General features: G+C 45.7%; 2 protein-coding genes across 2 annotated transcripts in view; both read right to left on the bottom strand.

Moving 5' to 3' along the window:
* Positions 1 to 4874: 4874 nt before the first annotated feature.
* Positions 4875 to 9076, bottom strand: LOC310770852 (toll-like receptor 13). The gene is made up of 3 exons (XM_083663555.1): positions 7957 to 9076; positions 6736 to 6853; positions 4875 to 5894 (listed from the first exon to the last, which is right to left on the bottom strand). The coding sequence occupies exons 1-3, from the start codon at positions 8618 to 8620 to the stop codon at positions 5663 to 5665; spliced, it is 1014 nt and encodes a 337-aa protein (XP_083519681.1). The 5' UTR covers positions 8621 to 9076; the 3' UTR covers positions 4875 to 5662.
* Positions 9077 to 17401: 8325 nt separating this feature from the next.
* Positions 17402 to 18322, bottom strand: part of LOC310770864 (uncharacterized protein) — a gene marked incomplete at its 5' end in the record, with an annotated part of 7244 nt that continues 6323 nt past the window's right edge. The window contains one exon of the mRNA XM_083663569.1: positions 17402 to 17666. Within this exon, the coding sequence (XP_083519695.1) occupies positions 17435 to 17666 (232 nt within the window). The 3' untranslated portion in view covers positions 17402 to 17434. The remainder of the gene's footprint in view (positions 17667 to 18322) is intronic.

The raw sequence follows: 18322 nt of genomic DNA, 5'->3' as shown, positions 1-18322 counted from the left end.
GTGCCCTGGCTGCTTTGTGAAGGGTGCCCTGACTGCTTGGTGAAGGGTGCCCTGGCTGCTTTGTGAAGGGTGCCCTGGCTGCTTTGTGAAGGGTGCCCTGACTGCTTTGTGAAGGGTGCGCTGACTGCTTTGTGAAGGGTGCCCTGGCTGCTTTGTGAAGGGTGCCCTGGCTGCTTTGTGAAGGGTGCCCTGACTGCTTTGTGAAGGGTGCCCTGGCTGCTTTGTGAAGGGTGCCCTGGCTGCTTTGTGAAGGGTGCCCTGACTGCTTTGTGAAGGGTGCCCTGGCTGCTTTGTGAAGGGTGCCCTGACTGCTTTGTGAAGGGTGCCCTGACTGCTTTGTGAAGGGTGCCCTGACTGCTTTGTGAAGGGTGCCCTGGCTGCTTTGTGAAGGGTGCCCTGGCTGCTTTGTGAAGGGTGCCCTGACTGCTTTGTGAAGGGTGCCCTGACTGCTTTGTGAAGGGTGCCCTGACTGCTTTGTGAAGGGTGCCCTGGCTGCTTTGTGAAGGGTGCGCTGGCTGCTTTGTGAAGGGTGTGCTGACTGCTTGGTGAAGGGTGCCCTGGCTGCTTGGTGAAGGGTGCCCTGGCTGCTTTGTGATGGGTGCCCTGGCTGCTTTGTGATGGGTGCCCTGGCTGCTTTGTGAAGGGTGCCCTGGCTGCTTGGTGAAGGGTGCCCTGGCTGCTTTGTGATGGGTGCCCTGGCTGCTTTGTGAAGGGTGCCCTGGCTGCTTGGTGAAGGGTGCCCTGGCTGCTTTGTGATGGGTGCCCTGGCTGCTTTGTGAAGGGTGCCCTGGCTGCTTTGTGATGGGTGCCCTGGCTGCTTTGTGAAGGGTGCCCTGGCTGCTTTGTGAAGGGTGCCCTGGCCTCTCATGCAAATGAGCGTAGGATCTCATCAGCGCCTCCGTGACACCACAGTCCGCTATGCGCTTGATTTCACTCGTCAAAGCCCATTGAAACCTTTCCGAATAGAATCATGCAGCATGGCTTTCTGTGTCGGCCGGCCCTAATGAAGCGCACCTCAAGCGGAGACATGCAATATTTGCACTCAAAGATTGTGGGTTATGTGGATGGCATTTTTCAGCGGTTTCGGTTCTGTTGTGACGGGCTTCAGTTCCCAGTCTGGACCACATTCACATGACTGAACCGCCAGCATCATGGCTAACAAAGCGCTTTTTTTATAAATGACACTGGCCACATTTCTGTACAGATGTCCCTCCATTTGTACGTCTGATGATGTTGAACAGCTAATTCTACACTATCATGATTGAATGTATAGGTCCTACATTCTCCACTTTCCACTGTTTTATTTGATGTCTTGAGGTCCATTCAAAGCTGCGTGTGTGTGTGTGTGTGTGTGTGTGTGTGCGTGTGCGTGTGCGTGTGCGTGTGTGTGTGTGTGTGTGGTGTCATGTACCAATGCAAAACCACTCTCAATCCTACATGGTTGATTTTCCAGCATCTCTCGGAGCCTTGCCAAAAACAGGTTGTTTCTGTCGCTGTCTCTTTAATATAATATACAATGACAACCGCTCAACCACTTGGGTGTTGAAGTAAGTGGTGCAGGTTTGCGTGGGTCATACCCTTCTCCCCACCCCTCTCCCCTATCTCTGGCACTGTGTGTGTGTGTGTGTGTGTGTGTGTGTGTGTGTGTGTGTGTGTGTGTGTGTGTGTGTGTGTGTGTGTGTGTGTGTGTGTGTGTGTGTGTGTGCGCGTGTTTCACCGGCTTTGAGTGGCTTTCCGTCTCCACTCTCGCTTCCTTGTAGAGCCGGGGGGAAGTGGTTGGGGGGGGGCGCCTAGTCTACATCTCGGGCCACATCTCTGCTGAAACGGTCACACATGTCACTAGAAGTGGCTGCATCACTTAAAAAACATGTATTATTTCCTACAAAAATGACAATGAGTGAACCTTTGTGATGCTACAAAGTTAAGGCCTTGACAATCACATGGCGGCACGGTGGCTCAGTGGTTAGTACTGTTGCCTCACAGCAAGAAGGTCCTGGGTTCAAACCCCGCTCCGTCCCAGGTCCTTTCTGTGTGGAGTTTGCATGTTCTCCCCGTGTCCGCGTGGGTTTCCTCCGGGCGCTCCAGTTTCCTCCCACCATCAAAGGCATGTATGTTAGGGTTACATAATACTCCTGTCAGTGCCCCTGAACAAGGCACTGGCAAAAGAACAGGAGTTGGTCCCCGGGCGCTGCACTGCAGCTGCCCACTGCTCCTAGTTCTAGGAAGGTTCCTACTAGAGGATGGGTCAAATGCAGAGGATGAATTTCCCCATGGGGATAAATAAAGGATAACTTAACTTAACTTATACTTCCGCGTCAAACCCCTCGCCGAATGCACCGTGGGGTGCGCCTCACTCGACGCAGCTGATGTGAACAGCGCGAGTATAATATAATATAGATGGGGAGATAACAGGAGAGAGTGAAAGCTATACCAAGTATATTCACTACATTATCTCCTTGGACTAACTTCTAGTCATTGAAATCCTAGTGAAATCACACAATTTACTAATTTTGCTGGGGACTCTCCTGAGACCCCTCATCAAGCTGACGTTTGAGTTTATAGGACCAGCTGCCGCCGGCAAGGCTCCAAGTCGAGGCGGACGTATGTTTCAGCCTTTAGGGAAGTCCAAACAGCTCGTTTAGAGGCTGGCTTTTCTCATATGGATTATGTGGATTTAGTTGGTGACCGTGCGTTTTGATACTTTCACCATGTTCAGATAAGACCATCCAACACCTTTCTCATCACAGAGGCAAGCAGAATCCTGTTTTACATGATATGGGACCTTTAATAATAACGGAGGCTTGACTGATCACATTTTGTGCACAGATCTGATTTGGGACACTTTCAGTTGCAATGTGAACATAGCCCCAATGCTGCATATTGGTACACGCTGCACATATGCTTCACTTCTGCAGTGTAAATGCATAGATCTGTCTGTTAATCTCTAAATCCATCACTTGTCAATTCAAGATTTGTTTCAAGCCAAAAGGATCTCCTTATTGGCATTGGCCTTATTGCGCCATCTTCCATCAGTAATTGTATATTTATGTATCTTCTCTATATCCTGTTTATTTCCTCTTCTATTCAATGCTGCTGCAGTGATCCAATTCCCCCATGACGATCACTTAAAGGAACACTCCGCCCATTTTCAACCAGCTTTGTATTATTAGAACATCAGTAGTACAGTATATCAGAAAACTGTAAACGGTTTTGAAGTCTGTCATTTAATTTGACAGTTATTGAGTGTTAAAGTGTGGACCAGTGACATCACTGGTCCACACTAACTCAAATTAATAACTCATTAACTCAAATCAACTCTCAATATCTGTCAAACTATACATCATTCATCTAGTTTGACAGTTATTGAGAGTTGATTTGAGTGAATAAGTTATTAATTTGAGTTAGTGTGGACCAGTGATGTCACTGGTCCACACTTTAACACTCAATAACTGTCAAATGAAATGACAGACTTCAAAACCGTTTACAGTTTTCTGATATACTACTGATGTTCTAATGATACAAAGCTGGTTGAAAATGGGCGGAGTGTTCCTTTAACTTTCACCTTATCTTATCTTATCTTAACTTATCTTATCTTATCTTATCTTATCTTATCTTATCTTATCTCATCTTCTCTTATCTTCTCTTAATTTCACGTGGATTTTATTGCTGCTCTTATTGCTGTGAAAATACCGAGCTGAAGACACTATGTCGATGTCAATCACATTTTTGGTGGCAAAAGGATGTCGCCCGTTTGCCTCTTATCAACTCTTTTCCGGTGACATTTTCCAAACTCGGCAGTTTGTTTACCGGCAGAAGAAACGCGTGGGCTGCATGGGGGACGAATAGAGCACTCTGCCGTTGTGCTTGCAGGACAATGAAAGGACAAACTCATTATTGTCATGCATGTTATCCTGCATTTCTATAGCCTATGATTATTAGCCTACACTAGACTTGCTAGAGAAAAAACTGTAGCACACTTATCTTACCAGTAAATGTGGTTGCTGATCAGGTGAGTGAACTGTACACCCCTTAATTACGATGGCATGCTTCATTTAATCCCTGTAGGACACCAGTGGCATGTGCCTTTTGGCTAAATTGTAAATATTTAATATGGTATTGTAATCTATTACATGACAAGAAATATACATTTTCAAATATTTCTTTGGATAAGCCATTTAAGGGAGGTAGAATATTGATCACATCAGCAAAATATATAGATAGAAGTTATAATTATATTAATTTGCAACATATAACATACTAAAATGTATTTCATATTACTTATAGTTTCTTAGATGACTAAAAGATGAAGGAATTGTATGTTAATGCCAGAAAAAAATTGTTACCTGGCTGTTTTTGTGCCTTTTTCACAACCGCTCCATTAGTCCCTCGCCTGTGCTTTATTTGTCCCTCCACTGTGGGACAAATGAAGCATTGCGCAGCTTCTGGTTGCCATCTGATGACGTCTGATGTATTGACCCATGGAACGAAACTACGGTTGGTAATGCCAGAGGACATGTGTAGGTTGCTTACATAAAAATATTGTAACTCCAGCTGAAACAATCTTTACACAATGACAAAAAAAACAAAAAGTGCTTTCCTTCGTCCCTGTTCTCCCCTACTTTGATAAATCATATATCTGAATCATCAGAATGCATCACAAATATGGTCGCAGGATGAGCCCATTCAGAGGCAGGTTGTATAAAATGATAAGATGGTGATATTATAAAGATTGTTGATGTCGAGTGAATACAAACTGAAGCTTGGACCACCCCAGCCAGGACGAGAGGAGGTACAGTATGAAGACATGAAGATGGAAAACAGATCAGCAGCCTTCAAATCTGAATGTGTTATATTTATTGCAATTAAATGTGATGATATCTGTAACAATTCAGCATACATACAGAGCAAAACAAATGACCAACAGAATTCAATATCTGCAAAAACTTTATATTTATTGAAATGTGGTGATCTGTAGATTAGTAGTATAATCGACACGAGACTCAGCCTTCATTCTTCATTCTGAGTCTCGGCATAGCAACCCCTGAGTCAACTGCACGCTCGGCTAAAATGGCTGGCAAGCAACATACACGTTATCAATCACAATAAAACTGTACCCACCTCATGCACAATGTTGTTACTCAAAGTTTGGACCCCAGAGTGTTCCTAAATATTGCGTCGTTTCCAATACTGAGCCCTTATTCACATGCCAGATGCCTGTGGGCTGAAACGTCCGTTCCTGCTGCTGCCCAGATGAGAGATTAAAACTTGGAAAAGGAAAATTTTTAGTCTGCTGGCTCATTTTCTCTTCTTACCAGCGTGTTTTTGCCGTGCACAAAAAACAAGTTTTTATCGTTCCCTTGAGTATGCTCGCTACCGGTGACTTTTTACAACATGGAGTATGCTAGTTGGTGCAGCAGCGGTAGCTGTGTGCGGTCACCGGCAGGTCATAGAGGCAACTCGTAGGCTAAACCAGAGATGTAGCAATGTGTCCCCCCTCTTTTCCCACAATCCCTTCAAGCCACATGACTGTAGCTCTGGGGCTTGAAACTGCAATTGGGATTTATGTCCCCTAGTAGTCAGAGTTCTCTAGCAGTCCTTCAGGTCACCCCCAACTCAGTGGTAGGCATTATTCTGCTGTGTTTGTGCCGTACTTCATGAGCCTTCACAGTCGAGAGAGGAGGTGTTTGGACTTGTCGGGACCATCCCCCGCCTCCAGCGCTCTCCTTACATTCTGCCAGAAGAGTCCTCGGTGCTGGCCGGCCCGGGGCCAGCTCAGGTAGGAGCGTCTCTTCAGAAGCTTCCTCATGCGGTAGCAGGGAGACAGCCGCCAGGCCGGGATCTCCTCCAGAAACAAGAGGATCAACACGTCCTTCTGCTCATCTAACAGACGGAAGCTGCACGCACGGGACAGGACGTACAGTTAGGAGAGTCAAGGCCATGGCACTCCAATCAAACATTATCCGGCAGTTGTTGGATAATGTTTGATTGGTGGGCCACGGGCTAAACACAGACAAACGAGGATTGAACATGTGGAGTCTGACCAAATATCTCCAAACAAGGACAGACACCCATGGCACACCATTGTTGTAGAATGTTGGATTGGTGTGCCATGGGCCTTTAAAGGAATAGTTGACCCCTCAAAAATGTGATCATTATCGACTCATGCCAGTACTAACTCGTAGTTCTCCAGGCTCGCTGCTGGAGAAGCTTCTTCAAGTGAACTCTGGGGAGCTGGACAGTCTGCTTAGAAAAAGGCAATAGATGTCCATAACATTTCTTCATAAAGCATGTCTAGTATAATCAAAGTCTTCTGATACCTGACGATGACTCTATGACTCGTGGGGGGGGGAAAAGTAATTTGATCCATTATTTCATGAAAATCCTCGCCAATCGTCATTGCACGCACTTCTGCATTACCAAACGTCACTAGACCATGGTGGCCTAGGTTTGTGTGTGCCATCTCGTGAGGTTTGTTAACACAAGCTTTATGGAGTAATTTTATGGACAATTATTGTTATTACTGGAAGAAGCTCATCCATCAGCAAGCCTGTAGAACTCCAAGTTTTATGAAGAAAAAACACCTGAGTTTCTACTTGCATGAGAAGGAGTAGAATGACCCAATTAAAATGTTTGGGTGAACTATAATTCCTCTAGGAGGACTGAACGGCTCGGGGAAGTGGGGAGACAGCGCAAGAAGTGCTGCTGTATGTGAGAACAGAGAGGCAGCGCCCCCACCTGGCCATCTGGATCTCCCTGGAGCACCACTCGCTCTCCAGGTAGCGACGGCTGATCACACAGATGGTCTTCCTGCTGCCGTAGATGGCCTCTGTAATGTTCTCGATGATGGGCTTACCTGGGGAAGCAACGGCAAAATCACTGATTTCTACTGAATGAAGATTTAATAATCCCTTCTACCTCTCTCCTTAGCTCTGATCTGCCTCCTCTTTACTTTGCTCTGACTATCAATCTGAGGTCACAACAATAGGCACGGTGGCTCGGACCTCTCCACCGTTACATATTTCATATTTGTGGGGACTGGGGACTGACCCAACACAGTTGACGTGGGTATATGATCATGTGTGCGTGGCCTCACTAATTCCTTGGTTTCCATGACCATACACCACCAGAAGGCTAGATGGCGCTGTTGTGCTTTGCTATAATTGAAGACGTAACATCATAAGTAGCGGTGTTCTCTACATTCTCTGAAAGTCATTTAGACCATCTGGGACATCAAAACACCAGACAATTAAATTCTTAGATGGGTTATCAGCTCCTTACAGCCTCTCGCAACCCAGTCTCAAATATCTTTTTTTATACGACTCACAGTTTACCATCACATACAGTAATTACCCACCCCAATTATGGGTTTAGAAAAACATTCACAATTATTATAAAACAGAGCTAAAAAACAACCAATCAGGCTGCTCAAATCATTTCTCAGGACTCTGTTTTGAAAGATTGCCCACTATATTTTGTATATAGTTTTTATAAGATTATATTTGCATTCAAGACCACAAATTCAAAATCACGGAATTGCCTTTCCAGGGGCTTTAAGGTAAATGAGGCAGGTTTTATTGTAGGTTTTACAGACTGATACCCTTCATTGTATTGGTGATGGCCAGGCCAATATCAGCACACCGATATACAGTATAGACAGACAGACAGACAGACAGACAGACAGACAGACAGACAGGAAGGCAGACAGACAGACAGACAGACAGACAGGAAGGCAGACAGACAGACAGACAGACAGACAGACAGGAAGGCAGACAGACAGACAGACAGACAGACAGACAGACAGACAGGAAGGCAGACTGACAGACAGACAGACAGACAGACAGGAAGGCAGACAGACAGACAGACAGACAGACAGGAAGGCAGACAGACAGACAGACAGACAGACAGACAGACAGACAGTCAGACAGACAGGCAGACAGACAGACAGACAGCCTCTACCTGGTTGGAAGTCTCTGTGGTGCAGACAGAGTCTCCAGCCCTGCTCTCCTTCCAGCACGGGAAGCATCTCTCTGAGAATCCAGGCTTCATCATGAACGTTGTAGGAGATAAAGGCATCATAGTGGAGAGGAGCTCCCTTCTTCCTCCTCCTGCTGTCATAAAGGAAGGCCAGGAAGAGGTAGTAGGTGTAGGCTAGATGCAACCTCAGAAAGTGGTAGGTAAAGGATGTGAGCAGAGTTAGCACAATCAAAGAAGTGCTGCAAATGAAGCAGGGGAAGCTAGCGTCCGTCAAACAGGAGTCGTCGTCAAAGTCTAGCAACTTAGTTACCGTTTGATTACGAGGATCAGTGCAAGTGTATTGGTGGGCATTAACAACCTGTGTTTGAGTGTTGCTCACCCAGTTGTTAAAGCCAGAATTATAGCAGCAACTGAAAGGGTTACCAAGCAGGTCCAGATATGTTAGAGCAGGGAGGGAATGGAAGACAGTCTCATCGATCACTGTCAGTTCATTCTGACTCACTTTCAACCAGGTGAGTTTACTCAGGTTTGCCTTGGCCAGAAAATCCAATGACCTGAGTTTACTGTTGGAAAGATCCAGAGCCTCCAGGTTTGGGATTGGCTGAAACAGTGTATGGTTCAGATCTGACAGATCGCTGTTTCTCATTACAAGACTCTTCAGATGAGGAGTGTGTTTAAATGTCTCTGGGGATGGTGAATTGGTGAAGACATTCTCAGCTGCAAAGTGCTCTAAAGATTTCAGACCTTTAAGCAGATCTGGTGGGATGTTAAACGTGCGATCATCAAGTTGATACACTTTGATTATAAGATTCTTCAAGGAAGATAAATGTGTGAAAGGTGGCTCATTGTTCTCATTCAATTTAATGGGGTCCTCTTCTAAAATCACATTTAGTGTTAGATTTTCTAAGTGTTGCAGTCTTGTGAACCAGCCTAGTAACCTGGAACTGTAAGAGATTGCTGACAGATTGAGAGTCCTGAGATCATCCAGTCCTTCTAAAGACCAATACAGCTCTGATCGAGTGTCTGATTCTAAATCCAAAGACCTGAGGGAAGACAAATTTCTAAAATGTCCCTTTGTGATCCTTGCCAATTGCCCAGATAAATTCAAAACTTCTAGTTTCGGTAGGCTGAGTTTGAAGCTACAAACCTTGTTTTGTCCAATATTTAATACTTTCAAACTATTCAAATTTTGAAAAACACATCCCTCGAGTTCTGAAATAAGATTGGACCTCAGAACAAGTTTGGTCAATCCTGTCAGATTCAGGAAGTCGGAGCAACGTAGCTCCACGATATGATTATAACTCAGATCTAGGCTTTCAAGTGTGGAAACACCTCTGAGTGCAAGAGGCACTTCAGACAGACCGTTGTAGCTGAGGTCCAGATGCTTGAGCTGCTTCATGGATCTAAGTGAATCTTTAGACAGGTTAGTCAGATCATTGTTGCTTAAATCCAGCTCAGTAAGCTGAGTGCAAGACTGCAGCAGTTTATCATCCACAGTGGCAGGATTGCAGAACAGTTGAAGAGTTCTCAGCGCAGGAATTTGGCAGGCAATGTCAACCAAACCCCTATCTATCATCAGCTTGCTCATACTCACTAGCCATAGATGTTCCACTGAATCAGCAGTCTGCAGCACCTCTCTGAAGGCCTCAAAACTCTTTCCTACTTCTAAATACAAATCAGTTAAGCTCCTTAAAAAAGACTTGTCTGGTACGTCCCACTCAATGTCTCCACTGTCGATCAGGAAGATACGTTGAAGATGAGGAAATTTGTCTCTTGTGATGCTGAACTTCTTCAGTGGACCTAAGGCCAACCCTCTGAGCTCTGAGAAGTTAAACGGCAGGTCATTCGATTGAAAAGAGGTGAAGTTGAGGTTAACTGTAATGTCCAAGTCATGTAAGCTTGGTAGTTGTAAGAGAGGGATAATGTCAGCCATTTGATGTAGGTTGTTTTGGAACAGTGATACTGTCTTTAAGCTGTGCAGCGACTGACAAGCCAAGGGAGATATATATTCAATGTGGTTACTGTCCAGTGATAGCTCTATTAAACTGGACAGACCCTGAAACATTTTGTGTGTCAGGTTTGTAAGTTTATTTCCGTATATGTTAAGCACCCTTAACTCTGCCAAGTCCACAAATGCTCTATCATCTATATGTGAAATCCCATTACCACCCAGATATAGAGCTCTGAGCTTTGAAAAATCTTTAAAGTCTGCCCTGTTGATCTTTAAAAGGTCATTGAACGTGAGATCTAGCGATGTTGCCTTTGTTGGAATGTCGTCAGGAACGGCAGTGAGCTCACGATCGTTGCATGAAACATTAACATCAGCCACATGGTCAGAGTAATCCACATCGCAGTCTTTCAGTGAGTAAGCCAGCAAGGGGTTAATATGAAGCAGACAGGACAGAAGGAGGACAGGGAAACTCCAGTGAAAATCTGGAGAGCGACGTCCTGTCCGTGTGGTGACCATCCTGCTGAGTTACTCTGATGTGGAGGTTAGCTGCTGCTGATGACACTGTTGGTCATGGCAGATCTGAGGAGAATAGAAAAGAAAACAAACGCTACAGTTGAGTTTGTTATGCGACGTCTAGTGTGGCCCGATATGGCGAGGGGCAAGATGTTCGCTTGGAGGACGCTACAAGATACAAGATGTTTATTGTCACACGGATGTACAAGTACACACGGTCAAATGCTTGAGCTCAGTTATGTTCCGTTACAGTCATCATCATCATCGTCAACAACATCGTCATCACCATTGTCATCAACATCGTCATCATTGTCATTCACATTATCGACATTATCATCATTGTTTCCTGTCATGCTTAACTGGTACATTAACATCAGAACATTGTCATCGTTATTGTCATCTGTTCCGGTGCTTTTCGGGTCTGTGCCGTATATTGCGGATGCCCATAAATAATCTTTATATGTTATGTTAATTAGTAGTTACAAGTTACAGGTGGGAAGTAAGCTTAATGTTCATGATCATATTATATATTTATTCTACTGTATTTCTAATTCACCTCATTGTAATTAACAATAACAGTAATAACATTAGTAACCATAACATTTTATATTCAAGGCACGGTCGTAGGTTTCAGGGGGTCTGGTCAAACACTTCATTTGCCGCTCAGTCCTCCTAGAGGAATTATAGTTCACCCAAACATTTTAATTGGGTCATTATATTCATTCTCACAAAGCATTAATAAATGGTTAATTACGGTTCATTAATGTTTATAGAACATGCACAACCATTTAAAGGTTAGGGCCAAATGAAGATAAAGGAACTAGCAAACCTCATGTCATCTTCATGGCGTATATGTTACTTAAAGGAACATCTCAACCTAAAATCCAAAATACATATTTTCCCTCTCACCTGCAGTGCATCCATCTTTATATTTTTGTGTTATTTGCCTGAGTTTTGGAGATATCGGCCGCAGAGTTTCTGCCTTCTCTCCAATACAATGGAACTGGATGGCACTCGGCTTGTGGTGCTCAAAGTACCAAAGAAATACATTTGATAAACTCAACAGCAATGTCTCTTTCCAGAAATCATGACCCAGTTACTCAAGATAATCCACAGACCTTGTTATGAGCAGTTTCATGTAGGAACTATTTTCTTTTGACCGAACTACACCCGCTAGCTGCTAGCTTCATACAAAATAAAATAGTTCCTACATGAAACTGCTTACAACAAAGTCTGTGGATTATCTTGAGTAACCGGGTCATGATTTCTGGAAAGAGACATTGCTGTTGAGTTTTTCAAATGTATTTTTTTGTTTCTTTGAGTACCACAAGCCGAGTGCCATCCAGTTCCATTGTACATATTGAAGAGAAGGCAACCATCTCTACAGCTGATATCTCCAAAACTCAGGCAACTAACACAAAACAATATAGATGGATAAATAGCACTACAGGTGAGAGGAAAAATATGTATTTTGGATTTTATGTTGAGCTGTCCCTTTAACACTGATCTCCCCCTCACCTGCCTCTCCTCCCAGCCTGTCTCCGGTCCTCTGGTCTTCTGCTCTCCAGTCGACTCGGTGACAGAAAACCCAGTGGCCTCCTTTTGCATCGCGCTCCTGGCTGACATTGGCTTCTCAGCCAATGAGCTGTGAGTGCGTGGGGAGTGGGCAGCCAATGAGCTGTGAGTGCGTGGGGAGTGGGCAGCCAATGAGCCACGTGAGTGCGTGGGGAGTGGACACGTTGGATCATGTGGGCATGTCAGACACTGAGGAGTTCCGTCTTGTGGTCTAAAGTCACGCTTAAAACGCGAAGGAAACAGCGTGACTTCCCCACAGCACTGGTGGTTTCACTTCATTATTAAGGTTGGCAACACCACACACACACGCACACACACACACACACACACACAACATAAAAGGCAGATTAAAAAGTGTTAGATACCAATCGAGATATCGGTGACATGAATTATCGTTAGCCAGACATGGAGGAAGTTGGTGATCTGATTAGGCTCTTGATGTAGCTATATGTTAGCTAGCTAGTTAGCTAGCATTTTGCTAACATTAGCTAACTTAAAGCAACACTCCACCGATTTTCAACCAGCTTTGTATGATTAAAAAAGTATCAGAAAACTTTAAACAGTTTTTCAGACATTCATTTAGTTTGACAGTTATTGAGATTTGATTTGAATCAAATTGTGATGTCATTTGTGCATGAATGACATCACTGGTCCACAACTTCACTCAAATCAACTCTCAATTACTGTCAACCTAAATGAATGTCTGAAAAACTGTTTATAGTTTTATTATGTGTGAGATTATGTGCAAAATAAATCAGCATTGAAAATCGGAGGAGTGTCCCTTTAAGATGTCACTATAAATGTAATGACTATCCCTGAAGATTGTGATAGCAATGTAATAGGACTTAAAGTAATGTTACATTTGTCCTTTGGTAATATACCTATAGCCTTGTCATTTTACCTTATTAGTCCCATTTAAATTTACATTTATTTTCAAGGGAGACCATTTAGACCATTTAGAAGATGCAGTATCAATTCATGAAACATAAAAGTTGCAGACCAGCAAAATCAAAATACACTCAAAATCAGGTAAAGGAGAGAGGAACGTAGCATTTTTTAAATGCTTCAAAAAAAGAGGAAGAAGCCCAATTACTGGTCAAACGTGTTAATGTCTTGACTAAATAAATAAAACACAGTCCGTGAAGATGCATTTGCTTAATTCAGCCCTGACATCAGGGACAGATAATAAAAAAACATAAAATTTAGTATTCCATAGTTGTTTGCAGCGTGGAGCCGCAGACAGGTTATTGTCTACCCAGAGGCCTTTGCAGCGGGGAGCCCCAGAGAGGTTATTGCCTACCCACAGTCCTTTGCAGCAGAGAGCCACAGACAGGTTATTGCCTACCCACAGTCCTTTGCAGTGTGTAGCCACAGACAGGTTATTGCCTACCCACAGTCCTTTGCAGCAGGGAGCCACAGACAGGTTATTGTCTACCCAGAGTCCTTTGCAGCAGGGAGCCACAGAAAGGTTATTGCCTACCCACAGTCCTTTGCAGCAGGGAGCCACAGACAGGTTATTGCCTACCCAGAGTCCTTTGCAGCAGGGAGCCACAGACAGGTTATTGCCTACCCACAGTCCTTTGCAGCAGGGAGCCACAGACAGGTTATTGCCTACCCACAGTCCTTTGCAGCAGGGAGCCACAGACAGGTTATTGCCTACCCACAGTCCTTTGCAGCAGGGAGCCACAGACAGGTTATTGTCTACCCACAGTCCTTTGCAGCAGGGAGCCACAGACAGGTTATTGCCTACCCACAGTCCTTTGCAGCAGGGAGCCACAGACAGGTTATTGTCTACCCAGAGTCCTTTGCAGCAGGGAGCCACAGACAGGTTATTGCCTACCCACAGTCCTTTGCAGCAGGGAGCCACAGACAGGTTATTGCCTACCCAGAGTCCTTTGCAGCAGGGAGCCACAGACAGGTTATTGCCTACCCACAGTCCTTTGCAGCAGGGAGCCACAGACAGGTTATTGCCTACCCACAGTCCTTTGCAGCAGGGAGCCACAGACAGGTTATTGCCTACCCACAGTCCTTTGCAGCAGGGAGCCACAGACAGGTTATTGTCTACCCACAGTCCTTTGCAGCAGGGAGCCACAGACAGGTTATTGCCTACCCACAGTCCTTTGCAGCAGGGAGCCACAGACAGGTTATTGTCTACCCAGAGGCCTTTGCAGTGGGGAGCCACAGACAGGTTGGTTATTGCCTACCCACAGTCCTTTGCAGCAGGGAGCCACAGACAGGTTGGTTATTGCCTACCCACAGTCCTTTGCAGTGTGTAGCCACAGACAGGTTATTGTCTACCCACAGTCCTTTGCAGCAGGGAGCCACAGACAGGTTATTGTCTACCCAGAGTCCTTTGCAGCAGGGGGCCACAGACAGGTTATTGTCTACCCACAGTCCTTTGCAGCAGGGAGCCACAGACAGGTTATTGCTACCCACAATCCTCTGCAGCAGGGAGCCACAGACAGGTTATTGTCTACCCACAGTCCTTTGCAGCAGGGAGCCACAGACAGGTTATTGTCTACCCACAATCCTTTGCAGCAGGGAGCCACAGACAGGTTATTGCCTACCCACAGTCCTTTGCAGCAGGGAGCCACAGACAGATTATTGCATACCCACAATCCTTTGCAGCAGGGAGCCACAGACAGGTTATTGCCTACCCACAGTCCTTTGCAGCAGGGAGCCACAGACAGGTTATTGCCTACCCACAGTCCTTTGCAGCAGGGAGCCACAGACAGATTATTGCCTACCCACAGTCCTTTGCAGCAGGGAGCCACAGACAGGTTATTGCCTACCCACAGTCCTTTGCAGCAGGGAGCCACAAACAGGTTATTGCCTACCCACAGTCCTTTGCAGCAGGGAGCCACAGACAGGTTATTGTCTACCCACAGTCCTTTGCAGCAGGGAGCCACAGACAGGTTATTGCCTACCCACAGTCCTTTGCAGCAGGGAGCCACAGACAGATTATTGCCTACCCACAGTCCTTTGCAGCAGGGAGCCACAGACAGATTATTGCCTACCCACAGTCCTTTGCAGCAGGGAGCCACAGACAGGTTATTGCCTACCCACAGTCCTTTGCAACAGGGAGCCACAGACAGGTTATTGCCTACCCACAGTCCTTTGCAGTGTGTAGCCACAGACAGGTTATTGTCTACCCACAGTCCTTTGCAGCAGGGAGCCACAGACAGGTTATTGTCTACCCAGAGTCCTTTGCAGCAGGGAGCCACAGACAGGTTATTGTCTACCCACAGTCCTTTGCAGCAGGGAGCCACAGACAGGTTATTGCTACCCACAATCCTCTCCAGCAGGGAGCCACAGACAGGTTATTGTATACTCACAGTCCTTTGCAGCAGGGAGCCACAGACAGGTTATTGTCTACCCACAGTCCTTTGCAGCAGGGAGCCACAGACAGGTTATTGCCTACCCACAGTCCTTTGCAGCAGGGAGCCACAGACAGGTTATTGCCTACCCACAGTCCTTTGCAGCAGGGAGCCACAGACAGGTTATTGCCTACCCACAGTCCTTTGCAGCAGGGAGCCACAGACAGGTTATTGCCTACCCACAGTCCTTTGCAGCAGGGAGCCACAAACAGGTTATTGCCTACCCACAGTCCTTTGCAGCAGGGAGCCACAGACAGGTTATTGCCTACCCACAGTCCTTTGCAGCAGGGAGCCACAGACAGGTTATTGCCTACCCACAGTCCTTTGCAGCAGGGAGCCACAGACAGATTATTGCCTACCCACAGTCCTTTGCAGCAGGGAGCCACAGACAGGTTATTGCCTACCCACAGTCCTTTGCAACAGGGAGCCACAGACAGGTTATTGCCTACCCAATTGCTGATAATTAGTTTGACCATGTTCAACCTAGGATATCATAACACAAGCCAAATGCTGACAGATTTGAGACTTTGAGAGATTTGCTTTGAACCATTTGAACATATGTGACCAGTGACCAGAGAATATTGTTATTTGCAAGTTTTAATGCTTTTAACAATAAATGATGCCAACAAAGATGATGCCAGGATGAGAGGAGCTATGGAGATGGAAGATGGAAAACAGACCAGCAGCCTTCAAATCTGAATGTGTTATATTTATTGAAATTAAATGTGATGATATCTGTAACAATTCAGCATACATACAGAGCAAAACAAATGACCAACAGAATTCAAAATCTGCAAAAACTTTATATTTATTGAAATGTGGTGATCTGTAGATTAGTATTATAATCGACACGAGACTCAGCCTTCATTCTTCATTCTGAGTCTCGGCGTAGCAACCCCTGAGTCAACTGCACGCTCGGCTAAAATGGCTGGCAAGCAACATACACGTTATCAACAATAAAACTGTACCCACCTCATGCACAATGTTGTTACTCAAAGTTTGGGCCGCAGAGTATTCCTAAATATTGCGTCGTTTCCAATACTGAGCCCTTATTCACATGCTGCTGCTGCCCAGATGAGAGATTAAAACTTGCAAAAGGAAATTTTTTAGTGTGCTGGCTCATTCTGTCTTCTTACCAGTGTGTTTTTGCCGTGCACAAAAAACAAGTTTTTATCGTTCCCTTGAGTGTGCTCGCTACCGGTGAGTTTTTACAACATGGAGTATGCTAGTTGGTGCAGCAGCGGTAGCTGTGTGCGGTCACCGGCAGGTCATAGAGGCAACTCCTAGGCTAAACCAGAGATGGAGCAATAGGCTCGTTTGAGATGAGCAAATTCTGCGCAGATTCGACCAGCGCCTTGCTTGCCCCGTTGCATGATGGTTAGAAAGTTGTCCGACTTGCTCCGCCTGCCCGACTGCGTGAGCCACGGGACTCTCGTGAGAGCGAGGCGGGCGCAGATTTGGAGCGAGGCGCCGCAGTTGCTCCCCACCAACTGCGCCCGACTGCGGATGACAGAGGATGACGAGAAACGCATCGAGCTGAGCGCCCATTGGTTCAACACAGGTGCATCACAAACCCACAGTGAAGTGTAGAAACTTACATTTGATATCTATTCCAAGCTGTCACTCCATATTTTACATAAATACCACCTGTAATGCCTACATAAAAATAAAAATAAGGAATCTGAAGGGCTGTGTCATTTGAGCAGTGGTTGGCACTAATGCATGTTTTAATTTGTTTACAAACTGCTGTTAAACAAAACTGTAGAAGAAGAAAAGCAGCAGTTAGTGTTCGACTTGTTGACGCCTCGCCTGACTACGCTCGGCTGCTCTCGTCTGCTTTCCAGGTGAGCAATTCAAACGAGCCTATTAACAATGTGTCCTCCCTCTTTTCCCACAATCCCTCGCAAGCCACATGACTGTAGCTCTGGAGCTTGAAACTGCAATTGGGATTTATGTCCCCAGAGTTCTCTAGCAGTCCTTCAGGTCACCCCCAACTCAGTGGTAGGCATTATTCTGCTGTGTTTGTGCCGTACTCCATGAGCCTTCACAGTCGAGAGAGGAGGTGTTTGGACTTGTCGGGACCGTCCCCCGCCTCCAGCGCTCTCCTTACATTCTGCCAGAAGAGTCCTCGGTGCTGGCCGGCCCGGGGCCAGCTCAGGTAGGAGCGTCTCTTCAGAAGCTTCCTCATGCGGTAGCAGGGAGACAGACGCCAGGCCGGGATCTCCTCCAGAAACAAGAGGATCAACACGTCCTTCTGCTCGTCTAACAGACGGAAGCTGCACACACGGGACAGGACGTACAGTTAGGAGAGTCAAGGCCATGGCACTCCAATCAAACATTATCCGGCAGTTGTTGGATAAGGTTTGATTGGTGGTGGGCCACGGGCGAAACACAGACAAACAAGGATTGAACATGTGGAGTCTGACCAAATATCTCCAAACAAGGACAGACACCCATGGCACACCATTATTGTAGAATGTTTTATTGGTGTGCCATGGGCCTTTAAAGGAATAGTTGACCCCTCAAAAATGTGATCATTATCGACTCATGCCAGTACTAACTCGTAGTTCTCCAGGCTCGATGCTGAAGAAGCTTCTTCAAGTGAACTCTGGGGAGCTGGACAGTCTGCTTAGAAAAAGGCAATAAATGTCCATACAATTTCTCCATAAACCGTGTCTATAGTATAATCAAAGGCTTCTGATGCCTGACGATGATATGACTCGTGGGGGGAACGTAATTTGATCCATTATTTCATTAAAATCATCGCCAATCGTCATTGCACTTCTGCATTACCAAATGTCATTAGACCACGGTGGCCTAGGTTTGTTTGTGCCATCTAAGTTTGTGTGTGCCACCTCGTGAGGTTTGTTAACACGAGCTTTATGGAGTCATTTTATGGACAATTATTGTATTCTTTTACTGGAAGAAGCTT

The sequence above is a fragment of the Poromitra crassiceps genome (genome assembly GCF_964638095.1).
Source record: "Poromitra crassiceps genome assembly, contig: HAP1_SCAFFOLD_248, whole genome shotgun sequence".
Classification (NCBI taxonomy): Eukaryota; Metazoa; Chordata; class Actinopteri; order Beryciformes; family Melamphaidae; genus Poromitra; species Poromitra crassiceps.
The sequence above is the reverse complement of the archived record's forward strand: the minus strand, read 5'-3'. Positions and strand labels throughout refer to the sequence as shown.

Bases quoted from the DNA above. Each gene is read 5' to 3' on its own strand.
- LOC310770852 (XM_083663555.1), bottom strand. From the start codon at position 8,620: ATGAGAAACAGCGATCTGTCAGATCTGAACCATACACTGTTTCAGCCA. The intron at 6,854-7,956 runs GTAGAGGCTGTC...TTGCTTCCCCAG, and splicing joins CCACAGAGACTTCCAACCAG to GTAAGCCCATCATCGAGAAC. The intron at 5,895-6,735 runs GTGGGGGCGCTG...CCGTGCGTGCAG, and splicing joins AGGGAGATCCAGATGGCCAG to CTTCCGTCTGTTAGATGAGC.